The sequence below is a fragment of the Bos mutus genome, chromosome 4 (genome assembly GCF_027580195.1).
Source record: "Bos mutus isolate GX-2022 chromosome 4, NWIPB_WYAK_1.1, whole genome shotgun sequence".
Lineage (NCBI taxonomy): Eukaryota > Metazoa > Chordata > Mammalia > Artiodactyla > Bovidae > Bos > Bos mutus.
Genome location: NC_091620.1, coordinates 33,210,667 through 33,232,736, shown reverse-complemented (window position 1 = coordinate 33,232,736; position 22,070 = coordinate 33,210,667). Strand labels below are relative to the sequence as shown.

The 22,070-nt window shown below is 41.2% G+C and overlaps 1 protein-coding gene across 2 annotated transcripts in view; it reads right to left on the bottom strand.

The window, feature by feature from the left end:
* Positions 1-20,307, bottom strand: part of FAM3C (FAM3 metabolism regulating signaling molecule C) — a 54,121-nt gene extending 33,814 nt beyond the window's left edge. The window contains exons 1-2 of one of the 2 annotated variants that reach the window (XM_070369324.1): positions 20,088-20,307; positions 4,640-4,694 (exon numbers count right to left, since the gene is read on the bottom strand). In XM_070369324.1, the coding sequence (XP_070225425.1) occupies positions 4,640-4,652 (13 nt within the window). In that variant the 5' untranslated portion in view covers positions 4,653-4,694; positions 20,088-20,307. The remainder of the gene's footprint in view (positions 1-4,639; positions 4,695-20,087) is intronic. The other variant, XM_070369323.1, reaches the window with a different exon arrangement.
* Positions 20,308-22,070: the final 1,763 nt, after the last annotated feature.

Here is a 22,070-nt window from a genome sequence, read left to right as displayed (position 1 = left end):
AAACACTGACCCTTCTGGAGACACTAAGGCGACAGACGGGATGTCCACTCGGCAAGGAGTTCTCAAGTGAACGGTAATGAGTTTACTGTCCTCTGCAACCCACATATCTCGTGGAGCACACAAGTACTCCTGGTTTGGGGAACAATAATATCTCCCCATACCAGGAAGTTTAAGACATGCCTTCCCCACTCCTGCAGGACTTAATTCAGCACCTACTTCATTTGCTTCATAAAATGGTTACATGGTAAGCTCTGTGAACACTCTTAGCCTTCCATACCTATCTTTAACTATTTCTGAGTGCCTTACAAATAGCACTGCTACTAACTAATTAACTGCTTAATATGAATCAGCACTTGTCTTTCTCCTCCAGAGCTAAGCAAATCTTGGAAAGTGAAAGTATGAGAAAGAAACAGAAACGAAAATGACCGGAAAGGAACAACATCTTCTTCCTCTTAGAATTTCAGAGACATCTCATTAGTTTATTCAGAAACAATACTAATATTTTTCTGAATAATCTCCATTCCCCTCTCAGGTTACTAAAAATTTCATTTACACTGATGTGAAGGATCAACAGTCATCTCATCTTTGTTTCCTATCCTTGATGAAACAAAGTCCCCAAGTGAGGCAAGTGTCCAAGATTACAGCTCTCTTAGCATCAGCACAAGAATAGGAGCCTGGGGATCCTGACACAGCCCAGTGCTTTGTCACTAATAGCAAAGCACCACATTCTTCAGAGAAACTACCCAAACTCAACTTAATGGGTAAGGAAGAGGAAAAAAGAGCTGTGTTCATCCTAATTTTATAAACCTGAAATGACTGGGAATGCATCCTTACAGGGGAGGGAAGTGAATGAACTGATGGTAATCAGAAGGGCTTATGATGCTCTATAAACATAGAAATGAGATGGCAAGGAGGAAGCCTAACTACTAATCAGTTCCCATCCCTGCCTCCTGCGCTGTACCTTCTCCTGCTCCCAAAACTGCCTCCTGTTTTCAAGACTGACTACAGGTCATCTATGTGAGGAAATAAAATTCCACTGGGTTTGAACTCTTCCTCACGGGGTCTAGCAAAGTGCCTTGAACATTCTCTCAACATATGTCATACTCTCAATATATGTTTGCTAAACAGATGAATGATTAACACGTGGCATGTTTCTTCTTGATCTTTTAAGACCAAGGGCTGGAAGATTATATGTCACATGACAGTCTAAACATCTCATTTTCTAAGCATCAGGGGCATGTGCAAATAATCTTTCCCTATTCCTTAAAATAGATATATGAAAACTTGGCTGTTCACAACTGAAATATTAGAACAATTAAAACACCAAGTTCATAATATATGAATATTCTAGACTAAATTCCATTCCAAACTAAACATAAGCCTATGTTAAACAAACTATCTACATCATATTTATAAATACATATATATAATATATATACACACACCATTTACTGAGTGCCTATTACAGAGCTAAATGCTTTATAAGCACAGTATCATTTGCACAGCCTAATGGCAACCCACTCCAGTACTCTTGCCTGGAGAATCCCATGGAGGGAGGAGCCTGGTAGACTACAGTCCGTGGGGTCACAAAGAGTTGGACACGACTGAGCAAATTCACTCACTCAAGATACTATTTTCAATTTACAAATAAGGAAACCAAGGTGAAAAATCTAGATCCCTTGCCTACTAAGGTCACATAACTAGTTAGTGACAGAACTTAATTTTAAATCAAGACCTACTCAATTATAAGAAACCATACCTAACAGAAGCAGAAGATATTAAGAAGAGGTGGCAAGAATACACAGAAGAACTGTACAAAAAAGATCTTCATGACCAAGATAATCACGATGGTGTGATCACTCACCTAAAGCCAGACATCCTGGAATGTGAAGTCAAGTGGGCCTTAGAAAGCATCACTACAAACAAAGCTAGTGGAGGTGATGGAATTCCAGTTGAGCTATTTTAAATCCTGAAAGATGATGCTGTGAAAGTGCTGCACTCAATATGCCAGCAAATTTGGAAAACTAAGCAGTGGCCACAGGACTAGAAATGGTCAATTTTCATTCCAATACCAAAGAAAGGCAATGCCAAAGAATGCTCAAACTACCACACAATTGCACTCATCTGGAGAATCCCAGGGATGGCTGAGCCTGGCGGGCTGCCGTCTATGGGGTCCCACAGAGTCGGACACGACTGAAGCGATTTAGCAGCAGCAGCACACGCTAGTAAAGTAATGCTCAAAATTCTCCAAGCCAGGCTTCAGCAATATGTGAACTGTGAACTTCCAGATGTAAAAGCTGGTTTTAGAAAAGGCAGAGGAATGAGAGATCAAATTGCCAACGTCTGCTGGATCATCGAAAAAGCAAGAGAGTTTCAGAAAAGCATCTATTTCTGCTTTATTGACTATGCCAAAGCCTTTGACTGTGTGGATCACAATAAACTGTGGAACATTCTTCAAGAGATGGGAATACCAGACCGCCTGACCTGCCTCTTGAGAAACCTATATGCAGGTCAGGAAGCAACAGTTAGAACTGGACATGGAACAACAGACTGGTTCCAAATAGGAAAAGGAGTACGTCAAGGCTGTATACTGTCACCCTGCTTATTTAACTTATATGCAGAGTACATCATGAGAAACACTGGGCTGGAAGAAGCACAAGCTGGAATCAAGATTGCCGGGAGAAATACCAATAACCTCAGATATGCAGATGACACCACCCTTATGGCAGAAAGTGAAGAGGAACTAAACAGCCTCTTGATGAAAGTGAAAGAGGAGAGCGAAAAAGTTGGCTTAAAGCTCAACATTCAGAAAACGAAGATCATGGCATCTGGTCCCATCACTTCATGGGAAATAGATGGGGAAACAGTGGAAACAGTGTCAGAGTTTATTTTTGGGGGCTCCAAAATCACTGCAAGATGGTGACTGCAGCCATGAAATTAAAAGACGCTTACTCCTTGGGAGGAAAGTTATGACCAACCTAGATAGCATATTGAAAAGCAGAGACATTACTTTGCCAGCAAAGGTCTGTCTAGTCAAGGCTAAGGTTTTTCCAGTGGTCATGTATGGATATGGACTGTGAAGAAAGCTGAGCGCCGAAGAATTGATGCTTTTGAACTGTGGTGTTGGAGAAGACTCTTGAGAGTCCCTTGGACTGCAAGGAGATCCAACCAGTCCATTCTGAAGGAGATCAGCCCTGGGTGTTCTTTCGAAGGAATGATGCTAAAGCTGAAACTCCAGTACTTTGGCCACCTCATGCGAAGAGTTGACTCATTGGAAAAGACTCTGATGCTGGGAGGGATTGGGGGCAGGAGGAGAGGGGACAACAGAGGATGGCATCACTGACTGGATGGATGTGAGTTTGAGTGAACTCCGGGAGTTGGTGATGGACAGGGAGGCCTGGCATGCTGTGATTCATGGGGTTGCAAAGAGTCGGACGCGACTGAGCGACTGAACTGAGCTGAACTGATTAAAGGAACTAGGAGAAAACAAAAGCTCTAAGAGACAGAGAAGTTGGAGGTGGAGAACTAACCGGTAAGAGAATAAGCAAAAGATCCCTGAGAGAGGCAGGCAGGCGAATACCAGCAGCACCTCCATGATGATAGTTATGGACCTTCTATTGCAGAGGGGCTCCTCCAGAGCTGTCACCATCCACCTTGGACTTGGAAGGGCCTACCCACAGTACACCACAGTTCCCATTCCATCCACGAGAATCCCTCTTCCTTTCAGCCATGGATTGCTCTAGTCCAAGAGTGTCCCTGTTTTTCATAAACCTAGAAAAACTTGAAATATTTACTAATGTCTCACTGTAAGAATAATGGCTATAAGGATATTTCAAAGCAACCAGGATCTTTTTTTTTTTTAATTAGAAGAGATTAATTAGTCTAAAAGCAATAAACTAATAAGCTAATCTTCCTATTCCTTCATTAACAGTAGTCCCTTTGAGACCAATACTAGGAAGCATGCCAAACATAAAATCAGCATTCAGTGAATAATTATGCATCAATTAACCTTGGTATTATTTGTCAGAATCAGAGAAATGGACTAGATGACAAAGCTAATTTCAACTAGAATGAATGCAGAATTATATGAGAAAGAGAAACTTGCTTTATTCTGGGCTTAAGTAATGTACTTTTAGACCTATACTCTTAGAGATGTTCCTGTAAGAATATTTTGTTTACTGATGAGATGATAATCAAAAGAAAGACTATCTTGATTTTGAGAAATGACAAGGTCTCTCCTAGGATGGACACACTCTACTTAGTGGAAGTGTCTATGTAAAATGTGAATGTCTTCTATGGCAGTGCCTGTGATGGGGTGCACATACACACATATACATAAAACTAGGCAAACAAGCTTAATGTATAAGGACATAAACATTAAAAAACCTAACTGAAAATATTTAGCATAAATAATTTCAACAAAAGTACCCTACAAAAACTTATACAGAATCCACTAAACGTTCCATTTGTGATTTGCCAACTACCTGAAAAGGTAAAAAGGCTAAATAATGATTTAGTTTGTTATATTCAGTTGCACTCAATATAGAAAATGATTTTTTTTTATAGTGTCATTCAGTCATCACAAAACAAACAGGTTACACAAGAAGTAAAATCATTCCTACTGAATTAAGTATCTTACCTGCTACCCTCATGTTTGGTTTTTCAGTCTCTGGCACTTTTCATTCAATAAGCTCCTAAAATCAAAAGAAAAGGCAAATATCGTTAGGTCTAGAATGAGCCTTCCTCCCTAGATTGAGTTTAATTTGGAGTGAATGTGTGTGCATGCTAAGTCGCTCCAGTCATGTCCAACTCTTTGTTACCTCATGGACTCCATTACCTCCAGGCTCCTCTGTCCATGGGATTCTCCAGGCAAGAATACTGGAGTGGGTTGCCGTGCCCTCCTCCAGGGGATCTTCCTGCCCCAGGGACTGAACCTCGGTCTCTTATGCCTCCTGCATTGGCGCAGGTTCTTTACCATAGCGCCACCTGGGAAGCCCTCGGAGTATATATATTAAACTAAATAGATGTCATGATATTTCTAAGTATTCTACCAGTATTAAAATTTAATGGAAAAACCCCTTAGCACTGGGCCTGTCTCCTTCCACTGGACCATAAAAGTTCCTGAGAGGAGGGTGTATCTAAAATTACTCTGTCCCCCAGCTCTGAAGGATCGCGGGAAAACCTCCCATCAGGCATGTGGACAGAAGATAATGCTTTGTTGTTCTCCGTGATTACCCATCTGTAACAAACTTTTGATATTTAGTTCCAAACCTTCAGTTTTCAGTTGAGATTCAAAGAACTTAAGCTGCTTATCTAGTCAGGGACAAATTACTTGAGAAATGGGGAGAGGATTTATGTCTGCGCGCTCCTGCTCCAGGGCTCACGCCAGTATATGATGCTATTTCATTTTCAGTAGGACACAGTTCGGGTGTCACTATAATAAGCACTTATAGGAAAGGCACCTTATCTTAGTACCAGGGTTCCTCTTCCTCTTCATGTTTTCAATATAAGTTTGTGAAAGAACATATTTAGACGTACAGAATTGCCATTTTAAATATCCCCAGCAATTATGATTATCGACAGTGTATGTTATACATCAAATAAAGAAACTATAATTTTCTATTATTCTAATAACAACAAGAAGTAGGTACTGAAAAAAAAATCTGTATATAGGCTTGTGTGTTTCTCCCCTAAGAAGTAACTCAAGATAGGCAAAATTTTTTTTTTTTTAAATTAGGAAAGCAAGTATATGAGTTTGATAGGAAATTCGTGCTCAAGGTCAGCTGGACACCGTCCACAGTTTACTCAATCTCTTGTACAGGAAAAGAATTCAAAAGAAAATTTTGATTAATAAAGTACACCCATAAAAATATATATATTTCTTTATTTTAGATTGTATTTTAACCTGGATGTTTCAATGTTGCTGTCTGATCATGTAATTCATAGAATGGCTCAAATAAAAACAACAGCAGATCCCCGAAGGACACTGAAAGGAAGTGAGACATCCAGTTTTCTTATTCACCAATTAGGAATTATAGGGGGTGGGGATGGAGCGCATAAAAAAAGAACCAGTGTTTCTTATGTGAATTCACTTCCTTCTGCTCAATCTACCCTGAAGAAAATATCAACATTTATACTAGTACTGAACTGAGTATTATTGATTTCTTTTCCTTTATGAGTTATCTGAACACCTTCTATATAATAGGAAAAGTCAATGTTATATATCTGTTTAAACAACTTGCTTAGCCACAGGCCAGGAAAACATTAAAAGGAAACAGATACTGAAGTAGCCACAAGCCACCACATAAAAGCTGGGGGAAAACTTGGCTTCTCAAATGAAAACCCCAACTAGTTATAAATCCTCTTTTGACTTCCAGCAAGATAGAACACTATGTTCACAACACACACACATGCCTTTCCTCCCAGCTAATACTGCAAAATATCCTCACTCTTATCTGAATGTGGCCTGGGATAATTTCTCTGGAGTATGATAACCAGTTGAGCAGATACCTGCTGTTCTATTTCTTGGTTTCCATTACCTGCCAAGGAGGTCACACCTGTACCGTTACAATCACTGCCTCATGTACTGCCCCTCATTTGGTCTGCCTAACCAGCCTGCTTCCAAACTTCCCACTAGTAATACCACAATATAAGCAACTGCAATGGTCTAGCTGAATTCATGTTTTCCATTGAATTTCTCAGAGAATAACATTTAATAAAATCTCTAAAACCTCATCAAATCTCAGCCACAAACACATTTTTAGTTTGCTTAAGAAGCAAATTAATGATGCAAGAGTGTAGATCGGCATAAGGAAAGAATACTGAAAGTATTTGAGAGCAAATCAAGGGGCATCTGTTTACAATGTGCTAATTCCAAACCATTCCTAACTTGTCTTCTTAGAAGGACATTAAAAACAAACAAAACATTTACAGAGAATTGTCCCGGGGAAGGAACATTTAAGGGAGTCTGGTATTCACCTCAGGCTGAATCTCCAACAATCAAATGGAGGTACAACAGGTCCAGAGAAAATGAACACCACATCAAAAGGGGGGACAAGGCCTCTGCTAGAAATTCAGAGCTCTTTAATTCAGGGTCAAGAGGTGAGAATTTGATAACTGTTCTTATATATTCATTAAAAAAGAGAGATATAAAAATTAGAGTCATTTACCAAAACAGGAATATGGGTGGAAGGAGAGTGTTTTTAAAGATTAAAATATATATATAGTATATTTGTGAAGTATATTTTTCTCTCTCCCCCGCCCCGACCCAAAAGTGTAGTCTAGGTCAAAACAAGTTCCCATGTATTAGATCAATGGTTACCCATATCATCGGTTGCTAATGTGTAAAGCGCATAACCATCAGGGTGCACTGCAAGCAGGGCCACTGTGCTTGCTCTGACCAATGAAACACCATTCTGGATAAACACTAATTAAGTAAGTAATCTAGAATGAAGGAGGGAGCCTGAATTAGGACCTCTGATTGACACACTAGATTTCTTCAAATTTCTTGTAATTTAAACATTTCATTTAGCCCAACCATCTACTTTGATTTAATTTATGGAGATTTGCTAAAATTAGGCCTGAATAAACAGATCCTGTCTTAGAATCAGTCAACTGATTCTAAGGGATGATGGATAAAAACACAGGTCAAATGATACTGTCATTCTCTCCTTGAGAAGTGGACTCAAGCTATATCCGGTGAATTAGAAGAGCACCATTCTACACCAACAAAATAAGCCCTAGGAACGATTATTCACCATGAGTGTAAGACTGTGCCAGTTAGCAAAAACTAGGTAATGAGGCAAACAGCTGAGTAAGTCACACATTCTTATTTCATGTAATCTTCCCAACAACCCTACAGCATTATAGATGAAGTCAAGAGATTTGTTCAAGGTCATATAAAAGGTAAGTAAGAAGCTGATACTGTAAACAATTCCACCTCCCTTTCACCCCAGCAGCTCTCTGACATGTTCTAAGAAGCTTGTTGACAAAATTCCATGCCAATCAATCTGGCTTTTGCAAATTGCTCTGGGAATCACTAATCCCTGCTGCCAACTAGCCACTCTAGGGCTCTGAAGGTTTGTCAAAATGACTAAGCCTGTGTATTAGAACACTTCGTGCAAGACAGAAAGGCCACAAGAGAATGAAGAATACCAACAAACAACAATCAATTAAACCAGAAGAAAATACAATTATACACCAAAAATATCAGGAAAGCTGACTCATTTGAAAAGACCCTGATGCTGGGAAAGACTGAAGGCAGGAGAAGGGGACGACAGAGGATGAGATGGTTGGATGGCATCACTGACTCAATGGACATCGGTTTGGGTGGACTCTGGGAGGTGGTGATGGACAGGGAGGCCTGGCGTGCTGCCGCTCATGGGGTTGCAAAGAGTTGGACATGACTGAGCAACTGAACTGAATTGAACCACTCCATTCAATCCATGTTTAACTCAGTTATGGCCAAACGGCAGTATAAGGAAACAAAATTTGCAACCCCAAAGGTCTCTTTGGTGTGTTAATTACTTCCAGTTGGAAACAGTCAAGGGAAAAAGATCCTGATCTTCCCCCTTTGCTGCCTTAAGAATTTATAGGGGGTCTATTCAGAAGAAGCTATTACCATAGATAATGATAGTATGAACCAGATGCGTAGATAGCGAGGAACCTAGCAGAATCTGCTTGCTAAAATTCCTCTAGGTATCCCATTGTCACTGCAAGACCCAGGAAACATTTACCAAACATTTGCTCTTCTGTCTCCAAGGGAACTGCCCCCTCCTCCCCTTTGAAGTCCCAAACCACTACCCCTCATATTCCTTCTCTTTTGTCTTTAGCTGAAGATAGTATTTTATGTGAGAATTTCCGCCATTTTGGCAAGTTACTCATTTTTCTCGGATCTCCCCCATGTATACATGTTATTAAACTTCTGACTTTCTGTTAATCTGTTTCATGTTAATTTTAGACCAGCCAAAAGAAACTAAAAGGGTAGAGGAAAATGTTTCCTCCCAGACGGCAATTTTAAATGAATCAACTGAGAATCAATAGACGATTCTAATATTCATGTGAATTAAGGCTTTTCCAGAAGACCAACGGGAAAAGAAGTCAAAGTCTAAAAATTGATTTGAAGTACATTTAGGCCTTGTGATGGCTAATTTATGTGTCTACTCCACTGGGCCACTGGGTGCCCAGACACTGTACTTGGTTAAACATTCTGGATGTGTCTGTGAGAATCTTACTGGATGAGATTAACATTAGAGTAAAGCAATTTGCCTTCCCCAAGTGAGTGAGCCTTGTTCAATCAGTTGGGAGGCCTGAAGAGAACAAAAAGGGCTGAGTAGAGCAGCATTCACTCTCTGCCTATAGTCTTCAAGCTGGGATATCGATCTTCAGTTTCAGCTCAGTCACTCAGCTGTGTCCGACTCTTTGCAACCCCATGGACCACAGCACGCCAGGCTTCCCTGTCCATCATCAACTCCAGGAGCTTGCCCAAACTCATGTCCATCGAGTCAGTGATGCCATCCAACCATCTCATCCTCTGTCGTCCCTTTCTCCTCCTGCTTTCAATCTTTTCCAGCATCAGGGTCTTTTCCAATGAGTCAGTTCTTTGCAGCAGGTGGCCAAAGTATTGGAGTTTCAGCTTCAGCATCAGTCCTTTCAATGAATATTCAGGTCTTCACCTGCCTCCAGATTTGAAACTTATACCACTTAATTCTCCCAGCTCTCAGGCCTGTGGCCTCAGACTGGAACCATATCACTGGCTCTCCTGCCTGCTGACTACAGATCCTGCAACTTCTCAGCCTTCACAACTGCACAAGCCGATTCCTTCTGATAGTTACTTATCTTAGGTAGGCAGATACGTGTGCTTCCCAGGTGGTGCAGAGGTAAAGAATACACCTGCAAGTGCAGGAGACTCGGGTTTAGTTCCTGGGTCGGAAAGATCCCCTGGAGGAGGACATGGCAACCCAGTCCAGTATTCTTGCCTGGAGAATCCCATGGAAAGAGGAGTTGGGTGGGTTACACTCCACAGGGTCTCAAAGAGTCAGACATGACTGAGCAATTGAGTACATACACACAAGGTAGATATTAATAGACAGGGAGATAGACAGACAGACAGATGGTCTCCTATTGGTTCTGTTTCTCTGGAGAACCCAGATCCCCTCAAGACCAGAATGTAATAGACGAAATTTTCAGTCCCAGAGCAGTAAAGGAGAAAAATGACACAATGCTGAAACCTAAAGAATGCTACAGCTAAAAGTCACAAGGGGAAATTATTCTAATATTATGTTTACAAATACAAGTATGGTATTTAAAGAAAATTATTTGCAAAAAATACTTGCATTTATGTAAATAAAACAGAGCAAGTGTTGGCAACTTTCTGTAAAAGGGCCAGAGGGTAAATGCTTTAGTTCTGTGGACCACAGTGTCGAAGTGAAAGTGTTAGCCCCTCAGTCAGGTCCGACTCTTTGCAACCCCATGGAATGTTGCCCGCCAGGCTCCTCCGTCCTTGGGATTCTCCAGGCAAGAATACAGAGTGGGTTGCCATTCCCTTCTCCAGGGGATCTTCTGGACCCAGGGATTGAACCCCAGGTCTCCCACATTGCAGGCAGATTCTTTACCAGCTGAGCCGCCAGCGGACCACAGAGTCTCTGTCAAACCTACTCTGTTCTGTGGTTATAACTGGAGAACAATTGTTCACAATACTGAAACAAATGGGCCCAGTTGTGTTATAAAGAAAAAATTTTATTTATTAAAATTTTCACATTATAAGCTATTATTCTGCTTTTGCTTTTTTTCTTTTTGATCACTTAAAAATACAAAAGCCAATTTGGCTCGTGACCCATTAGACCCATCAGTCATAATTTGCCACCTGAGGTAAAGGAATAAAAAAATGAAATTGAAATTTAAAAAACGTTTAAAATAGAGGAATTAAAAACTTTCCTGACCATGCTCTAATATGCCAACATTTCTTGCTGGACTACCTGCAGTATACAATTCCCATATGGCTTCTATGGGACCTCTGAGCAGTACCAGCAGAGAGGAAGGACCGATCAAACAACCCTGAATTCTCTGTTCCATTCATGTTCACCACACATTTTCACAATCAACTGCTCTCCACATAAGAAGCATCTACTCAATGAGAATCAACATCACAGATTCTCTTCAAAAGAAAGGAAGGCGTCTTTCCTTTCCTACAGATGAAGCTGTCCACCTACAGTAAAGACAGGAATAAATCTATAGACTCTGGAATGTTTTTCAAAGGATCCCAGGAGACATTTAAAAAAAAATGGAGAAAAATTAAGCTCATTATATATCCTTTCATTAACTGTAAAAATGATGGTGAGGAGAGCTTAACTGCTTTGGTTAAGTGTTTAAAAGTGATTGCTTGTGTGTGTGTGTGTGTGTGTGTGTGTGATGGACTTTAAAAGGGCAAAAGGATATGGGTAACTGTGTCTGATCAATTTTTTAAATTTCAAATATTTAGTTTTAAGGAACCTTCGCTTTAATAGAAAGCTATCACCGTATCAGGTGCAGACTGTTCTCAAGTACTCGTCTCATCCAGAGGCCATTTGCACACATCTTCACCAAGAGGGGTACATTTTTGAAATAACAAAATGAAGATGGTAAGAAGATTGCATTCACTTGAAAGAATCTTAACATTCAAAATACGTGAGTTGCTATCACTATATTATAAGTATTGTGAATTTAATAGAATTTGCTGTTTTCTGTTAAGCAACAGAAAAAAACCCAGTTACTACCTTGAAAATATTTTAGTTCTCATAGGAGACTCTGATACAAAATCCTAGAGAATGGATGTTTCTAAAATCTACCAGTTTAACACACACATGTGTCAGACACTTAAGTGGAAGTATGACCTGAAAAGATTAAAGGGAAAATTTTAGATGTCTGCGTAACAACTGGAAAAGTATCCTAGGTTTTTAAATGATCAAACTAATCTTACTAGAAGGAAAAAGAAAAGAAAAAGGAGCTAAAAACAAAGCATTTGGGAAGGAAAGGAGGACATCTGTATAATTCTACAGTGCCAAGAATATATTCACTTTTTCCAAAGATCACTGAGGAAAATGTAAGTGTATCCACTCTCCTGCAAAATGGCCTTCAAAAAGACGAAACTACAAAGCAACAGACCAAACACTTTAAAATAATAATTCAATAGATCCAATAAGTGAGTTTCTTCAGAAGGAAATGGTAATATTCTACTGAAAACCTCAAGAAGGCAGGGATACAAATGATCTAATCCTGGATTTGAAACTTTTCTGAACTAGCATCATATGGTTTTACTTATTTTCTTAATAGCATCACATTGAAATTACATTAAAAAGAGGATTAGTATCTAACTGGGCCTCAGAAACAGAATTAAAAGCATACTATGGAAAAGCAGAAATGAGCCAGAGGGCACCTCTCTCCCTGAAATATTCTGGGTGCACTCAGCTTTCCTCCGTAGTCCACCCACCATAAATTGCTATCCTTTGCTTTTATTTGCTTCTCCTGGCAGTGCCTGGACAAAGTAACACTTCAGAGATATTCCATCTGATGTGCAGCAGCTGGATAAAACTCCATTCTTTTAAGAACGAGACAAGACAAACTATAACTGTCATCCTGTCTTGTCCCTCCAGTTAAAAACCAGTTACAAGCAGCCGTGCTAACCATGCAACTGTCCTGCCTGTCCTGACTCAGCCCCAATGACGGGTGGAAGGAAGGAGGGAGCCGAGCCTGCCAGACCACACATACCACCCTCTAAGCGCAAAACTACTTCAGCACTGTTCACCCAACACCGAGAATTCCACAGGACAAGTCCTTCCACCAAGATGAATCAGCTAGAGACCTAAAGTTCTTTCCCCTTCAGATAGTTGAGATATTAGACATCTAAAATACTTCAGTTGATTAACAAGCATTTAAACATGTTTTCTGTATATACTCCAAGTGATTAGACACTAAATGGACACATATCCCCCTCCACCCCACCCCAAGTCTAAGCAGCTTTCTATAGACAAAAAATATTTCATTTGCCAAAATGATGCCACTGGAGGAAGCAGCATAGCAGGAGGGGCTGTTCTTCACTGAATTCTCACTGGTGAAGAAAGATTCATTTTAACCTATGTTTTAACCTAGTCTCCTCTTCAGGCCCCAATGTTCCACTGTGGTGCTTCTTTTGAAGTTGGTAGCCAGAATTCTGGTTCACTGTGACCCACTGAGAAATGGGCTTCTCTGGTAGCTCAGCTGGAAAAGAATCTGCCTATAGTGCAGGACACCCTGGTTCGATTCCAGGGTCAGGAAGATCCCCTGGAGAAGGGATAGGCTACCTACTCCAGTATTCTTGGGCTTCCCTGGTGGCTCAGATGTAAAGACTCCGCTTGCAATGCAGGAGACCTGAGTTCGATAGGATGGGAAGATCCCCTGGAAAAAGGAATGGCTACCCAGTCCAATATTCTTACCTGGAGAATTCCATGGACAGAGGAGCCTGGCAGGACAGTCCATGGGGTCGTAAAGAGTCAGACATGACTGAGAGACTTTCACTAAGAAATGGAGTATTTCTTGCCACATCAGTAACCAAGAATGTCTCAGTCAAGGAGATTCCAGCCCTCCACTGTGAGTTCCTAAGCCCTAAGGGCACTCAGAAAAGAGAATACCTGTGATCTAGCAGCCATCAAACTACAGCCACTCCCTACAGAGAGTCCCAAGAAAGTTCAAGATGTGGAAAACACAGGATACAGGACCCAGATAGCTGAGATACATATGAAAGGAATGATTTCAGTGAGCCCAGACTCTTGCAATAAATTCCTTGAGTTATCTGGCTTCCTTTAATTAACAATAATCTTTTGCTGTTCGGACTACCTGTCCCTTGTTACGAAACTTCTATATAACCTGTCCCCTGCCTCCCCTCATGAAAGCAGTTCTCACAGGGTCATTTGAGATGCTGTCTCCTGGGCTTAAAGTCCTAAAAATTCCACCAAGTAAAACATAACTCTCAACTTTTAGCGTGTGACTTTTTTTAAGTCAACACCAAACTTGGTGCTGACACGGATTACTACCACAAAATCCTAAAACTACTCAACACAGGTGGCTGGTGTATATGCATGTAACTGGCTAGCTGGCATCAGGGGTTATGAACTCTCTAACAGAAGAAAGGGTGACAAAAAAGAACTCAAATGAGCAAGCCACACCAATGTCACTGTAGCATAAAGTACAAATTTTAATGGACTACACAAAATGGAAATCACTAAAGTACACAGAAGCTTAAAAATAAGATTTCTGAACTGATCTGCAACACCCACACATAAAAGACTGGAAATGGGTACGCTGAAAATAACATGGGGCCAAACTAGAGTGCATTACACTCTGATACAGTTACACTGCATTTTAAAACAAAGGCATCAGTGTAATCTTCATTACAAACACAGGTCAAGTACAGGCATCCTATGTTAAACTCTATTATAAACAAATTTTACAAAGTATAAGGCCTAAAGGACTGTTACATTATAATTCTTTTTACCCATGGCTTCATTATAACCCTTCACTGTAACAAGAGGGGCTTGTGGTGTCTCAGGTACCTGACATTCTACTTTACTGATTCTAAGAAGCACACTATCTCCTTTCTTTTAACAAGTCTTAAATCAGGATGAGGTTTACAACCACATTTCTTCCTCTTAGTAGTGTGTAAAATAATGGTGTACCTTACAAACAGCTTAGATTCAATGAAATCCCATATCTGGTTCTTTGAAGCCCTAACTATAAAATAGCCCACATCACGCGCACACAGGGCTTCCCTGGTGGCTCAGCAGGGAAGAATTCACCTGCCAATGCAGGAGACCTGGGTTCAATCCCTGGGTTGGGAAGATCCCCTGGAGAAGGAAATGGCAACCCACTCCAGTATTCTTGCCTGGAAAATCCCCATGGACCGAGGAGCCTGGTGGGCTGAAGTCCATGGGGTCACAAAGAGCCAGACACAACTTAGCGACTAAACAACAACATCAATTACTGGTAGGCCTTTTATTGGGTTGATCAAAAAGTTCATCAGGGTTTTTCTGTAACATCTTACGAAAAAGCCCAAATGAACTTTTTGGCCAACCCAATACAAGGCAAATTCCTGAGCCTGGAATTTCTTGGAGAGAGGATTAAAACCCTGCATGGTTAATAAACTCCCCAGGTGACCCTCAGTCAAGCTCAGATGTGAGTACTTCAGCCCAACAGTACATCAATCCAAACACACAGCGAAGTCTAGAGTAGGGCTGGGGAGTGAGTCAGATCTAGGCCACAAGAGCCCAAAGGTAAAACTCACAAGACAAGAATCTTCTTTCTTTTCTTAACAATGGAAATCAGCTAGACTCTGGGCCGCGTCTCCTGTGAGAGTGAGGGAGACAAGAGCAGTGGATAAACCTGGAAACACTGTGTGAGGAACAGAGCAAAGAGAACTCCTGTTTGCAATGCTTACAACAGAGTGTAAAATTAAAACCATCCCAATATTTTCTTGCAGCTTTCCTCTACCAAATCAGAATTTTGCTTAAAAATTCATAATCCAACTGAAGAAATGAAGTGGGGATCAGATTTCTGTAACTAAGAGTACAAACATATCCCAAATAGAAAACAAGACAAAATGACATTTCTTCTGTCAGCTCCTGCAGAGTTTCACAATTGCTGACTAAATGGCTGTAATGTAACCTGCTTTAATCTTACACTATACCATCCAAGAGGAGAAAGAGAGATGGACGAATGGATTGATAGACACAAAGGGAAGGAGGGAGGGAGAGATATGATCAATAGCAAAATAAAACTAAATACATTTTAACTATAAGTTGAACATAAGTAAAGAAGTGTCTAGTTCACAAATCGCTACAAAAAGAGACAAGAGAAAGGTACAATTTCCATAGAGTATAACTATCTTCATTTCCTATAATTCCAATATTTTACACTGTATCAGATGGGATGGTACAGGTACCTATTCTGAATGTTTTAGAAGTCCCCTATATATTCCCTTCATTTATACAGTCTTTAAGTTAGTCTTCAGAATTTCACTGTACCAGCGCAGACATAATTCTGTTAGTCAAATTATTTACAGTGAAGAAATGGAGAAGCAAAGAGCCTCCATCTGCCCAAGGGCCTGGAGAGTGTGTCATTTCTATCACAAAATCAAGAATGCAAGTTAGCAGCCATTTGCAAAGAACAGATAGTAAGAAGCTTCTAGTGTAAAATTTTCTGAACCAATTAAAAATTCATTTTTTTGTCAATCACAGGTCTTTCAAGACACATTTAATGATATCCTAACTGCCAATGGCACAGTGGTAAAGAATCCCCCTGCCAAAGCAGGAAACAACAGGAGATACAGGTTGGATCCTGGGTCAGGAAGATCCCTGGAGGAAGATATGGCAACCTACTCCAGTATTCTTGCCTGGGAAATCCCATAAACAGAGGAGCTTAACGGGCTACAGTCCATGAGGTCACAAAGAGTCAGACATGACTGAAGCAACATAGCATAGCACGGCACACGGATAGCTAGGCAGTACATCTGATAACCATGATACTACCTAAACAAGCCATGATGAAAATCAATTCAGACTCACAGCTACAAACATCTATATAATTTTTTCTTACTGGCACACAAAAACTCACGAGGATCCATCAATGGATGAATACTAAACAAAATGTGGTATGTATCTATACATGGAATATTATTCAGTCATAGAAAGGAACAAAATGCTGATACAGGTTACAACATGGATGAACCTTTAAAACTTAATGTGAAGTAAAAGAAGCTAGACACAAAGATCACCTATCTTATGACTCCATTTACATGGAATATTCAGAACAGATAAATCTGTAGAGAAAGCAGACTGGTGGTTGCCATAGGTTGGGGAATGGGGTAATTCCCATTGTAATTGCTTAATGAACACGAGGTTTCCTTTTGGGGTGATGAAAATGTAGAATTAAAAAGATGTGTTGGTGGAATGCAAACTGGTGCAGCCACTATGGAGAACAGTGTGGAGATTCCTTAAAAAACTGGAAATAGAACTGCCATACAACCCAGCAATCCCACTGCTAGGCATACACACTGAGGAAACCAGAATTGAAAGAGACACGTGTACCCCAATGTTCATCGCAGCACTGTTTACAATAGCTAGGACATGGAAGCAACCTAGATGTCCATCGGCAGATGAATGGAAAAGAAAACTGTAGTACATATACACAATGGAATATTACTCAGCTATTAAAAATAATGCATTTGAATCAGTTCTAATGAGGTGGATGAAACTGGAGCCTATTATACAGAGTGAAGTAAGACAGAAAGAAAAACACTAATACAGTATATTAAGACATATTTATGGAATTTAGAAAGATGGTAATGATGACCCTATACGTGAGACAGCAAAAGAGACACAGATGTAAAGAACAGACTTTTGGACTCTGTGGGAGACAGCGAGGGTGTGATGATTTGAGAGAATAGCATTGAAGCATGTATATTACCATATGAAACAGATCGTCAGTCCAGGTTCGATGCATGAGACGGGGTGCTCTGGGCTGGTGCACTGGGATGACCCTGAGGGATGGGATGGTGAGGGAGGTGGGAGGGTGGTTCAGGATGGGGAACACATGTACACCCATGGCTGATTCATGTCAATGTATGGTAAGAACCACTACAATACTGTAATTAGCCTCCAATTAAATAAATTAGTATTTTTAAAAGATGTGATGACCTCCCAATACTATGAATGCGCTAAATGTCATAGAATTGTACACTTAAAAATAGTAAATTTTATGTTACGTAGATTAAATTTAATTTTTAAAGGCAACTGAAAAACTCACCAGAGTAAAGCTAGAAAAATAAAGAATAGATGAAAATTAATTAGATTAGAAATAAGGGAGATATAAGTAATAAAAACAGCTTGAATCAAATGAAAAAGTGAAGAAGACAATGGAAGAATACTGATGGGGTGAAACTAGAAACTTAGAGGTAGTGGAACATAATTTTCTCCCCTGAGAAAATATCAGCTGACTCTATTTTAAGAGCAGAATAAAATTCACAAAACCTTTTCAAGTTTAAAGAGCTTGGGAGTCATGTGCAATCACCCCAATCAGATTAAGGAAATTAGGCAAAAATATGATATTAATAAGGTGGTCAATGCCCTCTATTGGGCAATGAACTAATTGCAGAATTACTGCTTAAAATCCCAATTTTCTGATCCCAAGTTCAGGAACTCTTCTGGACTAAGTTTAAGACAAATGTTTGCTATTTACTAAATTCTCAGCTAGATGCATTTCTGTGATGCATAAGACCAAAATCTCTTTCTTCTTAGGTCTTGGACCTTTCAGCTTTGAGAAAGGAGTTATAAAAGTAAGGAGTGGCGGGGTGGGGGAAGATTCATACCTCAGAGAAAGTACAGTAGCTTTGAGAGCCAAGGCTGCCTTATTCACAGTATCCATGTTACCTATAATTACCAGCAGGCACAAATAAGTACTCTGGTATGTCTAATTATGAATATACAAGTTTTCAAATACTGAGGCTGACCATTTAAGACTTAAAATATGTGGTTAAATAAAAGTCAGACTCTCTGATGTCCCACAAGGACTACTTATCACCATTCAACAACAATCTCTTTATCCTCTGACATTCTCTCCAATGATCTTTTCCTTTTTAAAGGTATCTTCTTTAATTACAAAAGATTTAGTTACTTAGTAATTCTTTTTAAAATTGTAACAGTTATTAAGTTTATTTAAAAGGCCACTTTAACCTAGTGGGCTCAGTCTTACTTTACTCCCTTTTAAACAGAAGATCCCTCCACTGGGGTCTTGGGAGGAACCTGACCTGTGTCCTTTTTTGAAGCCTCATTTATAGGTGATTCTGAGAGATCCCCTGGGAGAGTATCACGGCATCAAACTCTTTCTTGCTATCAAGAAAAATGAGTTTAGAAAACATTACACAGACTACAGCTTCTCACACCTGTATAAAGGGTGGGGGGAGGGGGGAACGCTGTGATTTAATTAGTAAACTGCCACAGAACTTGAGACTGGCAGCCTTTAAAAGGAGGTATAGTTAATGATATGGATATGACCACAACCAGATGCTGATTCTGCCAATCTCCCGCTGGTGTCAGTAATTTGTACTCAATAATGCACTGTATGAAAAACATTAAGGTCTCCCCAAAACCTATAAAATTTGACAGGATATCACTAGCCCTGAAAGGTAGTTAAGAGTTCAAGGGGTCTGGGATCTCCTGCTAGTCTCTATCTTTTTGAACCTAACCTCTAGGGGAGATCATATTTTCTCAGTAAAATTGGGAAAATACACAAACGGACCTACTCTATGGGTCGTTAAGAAATAAAATGTGCATCGGAAAGCAGCTGGCACAGCGCCTCGTAAGCAACTGTATTCATATTCTTTTTGGCCAAATAGAAAGAAACAAAGAAAAGCTTCTGTGAATTAAACAGTTTTGTATGATAAGAAATTTTTTAAAAAATACAGAGTGATGAACACAAAAAAAATTACAGCTGGAGATTGTCAGTCCATCACTCATTATTTAGATCTAGGGTCACAAATTGTAACATATTGTAGAAACTGTGAGCTTAGCAGCAAACAAGTGGGAAAGAAAGAAAAGAAAAAACAGTACGTCCATCCGTGATACTGAATTCCAATGGGCTGGATAGGTTTAAAAAATAAAAAGTACCTCCAGCTCAGAAGACACTAAAACTTTACAACTAAGCCAAGATCGCCCTCCACAGAGTTCTAATGCAACATCCAACTCCATCCCCGCCCCTTTAGAGCACTCGGCCCGCATTTCCGACCCGAGCTGGAGACCGAGCGCGGGACGCGCGCCCCAGGTGCCAGCCCCAGGCCGGAGCGCCAGGTGCAGGCGCCGCCCCGCCCTCCGCGGAGCCCGGAGACCCGCCGCCGGGCTGGGGATGCCCGCGCGGGGCCGGCGGCCTGGACCCCCGGCCCGCCACGCTCCGGTGCCCCGCTCCTGTCGCGCCCTGCCCCCGGCGGGACGCGCCCCGACCACCCGGGCACGCCCCGGGCCGGCAATCGCGGGGTGAGCGGAAGATGAAGGTGAAGGTGGGTCCCCGGCTCCCCCCAGCCTCCCTGCCTTCGGCCGCGACACGGTCCGCCTCCCCGTCCGTCTCACCGGCCTCCCGCCCGCCTGTCCGCCGCGCGCGCCCGCTTTCCGGCCTCCCTACGGTCAGTCTTGCAGAAGGCCGACGGGAGCCGCTGCCGCCGCCTCCCGCTCGCTCCTCGGCTTCCTCCCGGGTTCCTCCGGCTTCCCCTCACCCCTGCGAGTGGCCAGGAGGAAGCCAGCTCGCCGCTGGGCCGCCTCCCCCACTTCCCCGGCGCAACCAATGGGCCCCCGCCGCTGGCAAGCCGCGCCCGCCCCCTGGCGGTGGAGGACTGAGCTGGCGCCGTGCAGGCCTGAGGAAGGGCCTGAGAGCAAAGGGAGGGGTTCTGCGGCCCCGCCCCCTGTCCGCGCCGGGCTGTCTGGACCTGCCACGTGGGAGCGAAGGGGGCGGCGGCCGTCTGCACTCCAGGACAGGGCAGAAGTGTCACGGCCTCTCCTCGCCCTCCCCCGTCCGCCACCCTCTGCCTTCAGTCACACTTCTATAATCCCCGCCTTAAAGGAAGAAAATTTAAAATAATCAGTCCCATTTTAGAGCTCCATATTCGAGATGATCATTATTTCCTCCTGACTCCTTCCAAACTAGTTCACCTATGGCAAAGATACTACCTGACTGAGCACTAGAACGCTGGTAACCTTAAATGTTGGGCTCAAGGAGAAAGGCAATTCTTGTATTTTGCACCTCACTTTCGTTTAATGTATTTAGCAACATAAAAGAAATGTTTTTCTCCTGTACACACCTTTTCGCACGATCATGTGTTAACTGGGAGGTCAAACCAAAACCTGCAAACGCAAAATTGTTTCATAATTCCTATCCATATTCCAAAATAATAACTATAACCCTTATTAGCAATATTAGGTAGAATATCAGGACAATACATGGTTGTAGAAATTAAATTGCATTAAAGAAATAATAGAGTTTAATCATAGTATTCTACCAAGTCTTAACATACCTGGAAAAATAGAAAATACAGAACTTAAATAATAGCTATGAATTTGGAAGTTTGTGTTCCATGATAGGATGAAGAGAGCCTTCTTTGCTTGCACCTTGCTGGGCCTTTGGGAATGTGTTCTCATTTAATACTCACAACTCAGACTGAAGTTGATAATAGCTGTGTTTTGCTTTAACTGATAAAAAAACCCAAGACTTCAAAGTTAAGTTTAAATCACTTGTTTGAAAATATAAGGGAGTAAGTTGTGAAGTTGGAATTCTAGCCTGGTCCATCTAGCTTCAAACAAATAAGGCACTTCATTTCTTATTATACAAAAATACAACATGTACACACCTTCCCTTGACCCCTAGGTCCCACTGAGAGAATTTCAGTTCAGTTCAGTCACTCAGTTGTGTCTGACTTATTTGCAACCCCATGAACCGCAGCATGCCAGGCCTCCCTGTCCATCACCAACTCCCGGGGTCCACGCAAACCCATTTCTGTCGTGTCGGTGATGCCATCCAACCATCTCATCCTCTGTCATCCCCTTCTCCTCCTGCCCTCAATCTTTCCCAGCATCAGGGTCTTTTCAAATGAGTCAGCTCTCCACATCAGGTGGCCAAAGAGAGAATTTAGAAGCCTCTTGATTAGAGAGGTCAGGCCATATTTGTGAAAAAAAAAAAAACAACTTTTTGCTCCATAATCAAATTGGCCTGTATGGAAAGAACATATGGCATAGTATTATAGCACTACACTTGAAACAATTTCTGGGTTGAACATGTGCTGAATAACCAATGACCATAATATATAGCTTCAAACCCTTCAATAGGTAATGAAATTAATAATAGTGGGTCACAATCGACATTTTGTTATTGATTCACTGAAATAGAATAGAACAAAAAATCAGAGTTCCTAGCATAACTTGAAAATACATACTGTTTCATGAAATATTTGTACAATATTAAGTGTAGTTGAGTAGATTACAGCATCCTGGGCTACAGTGTAAATTATATTTTTCATACGGATT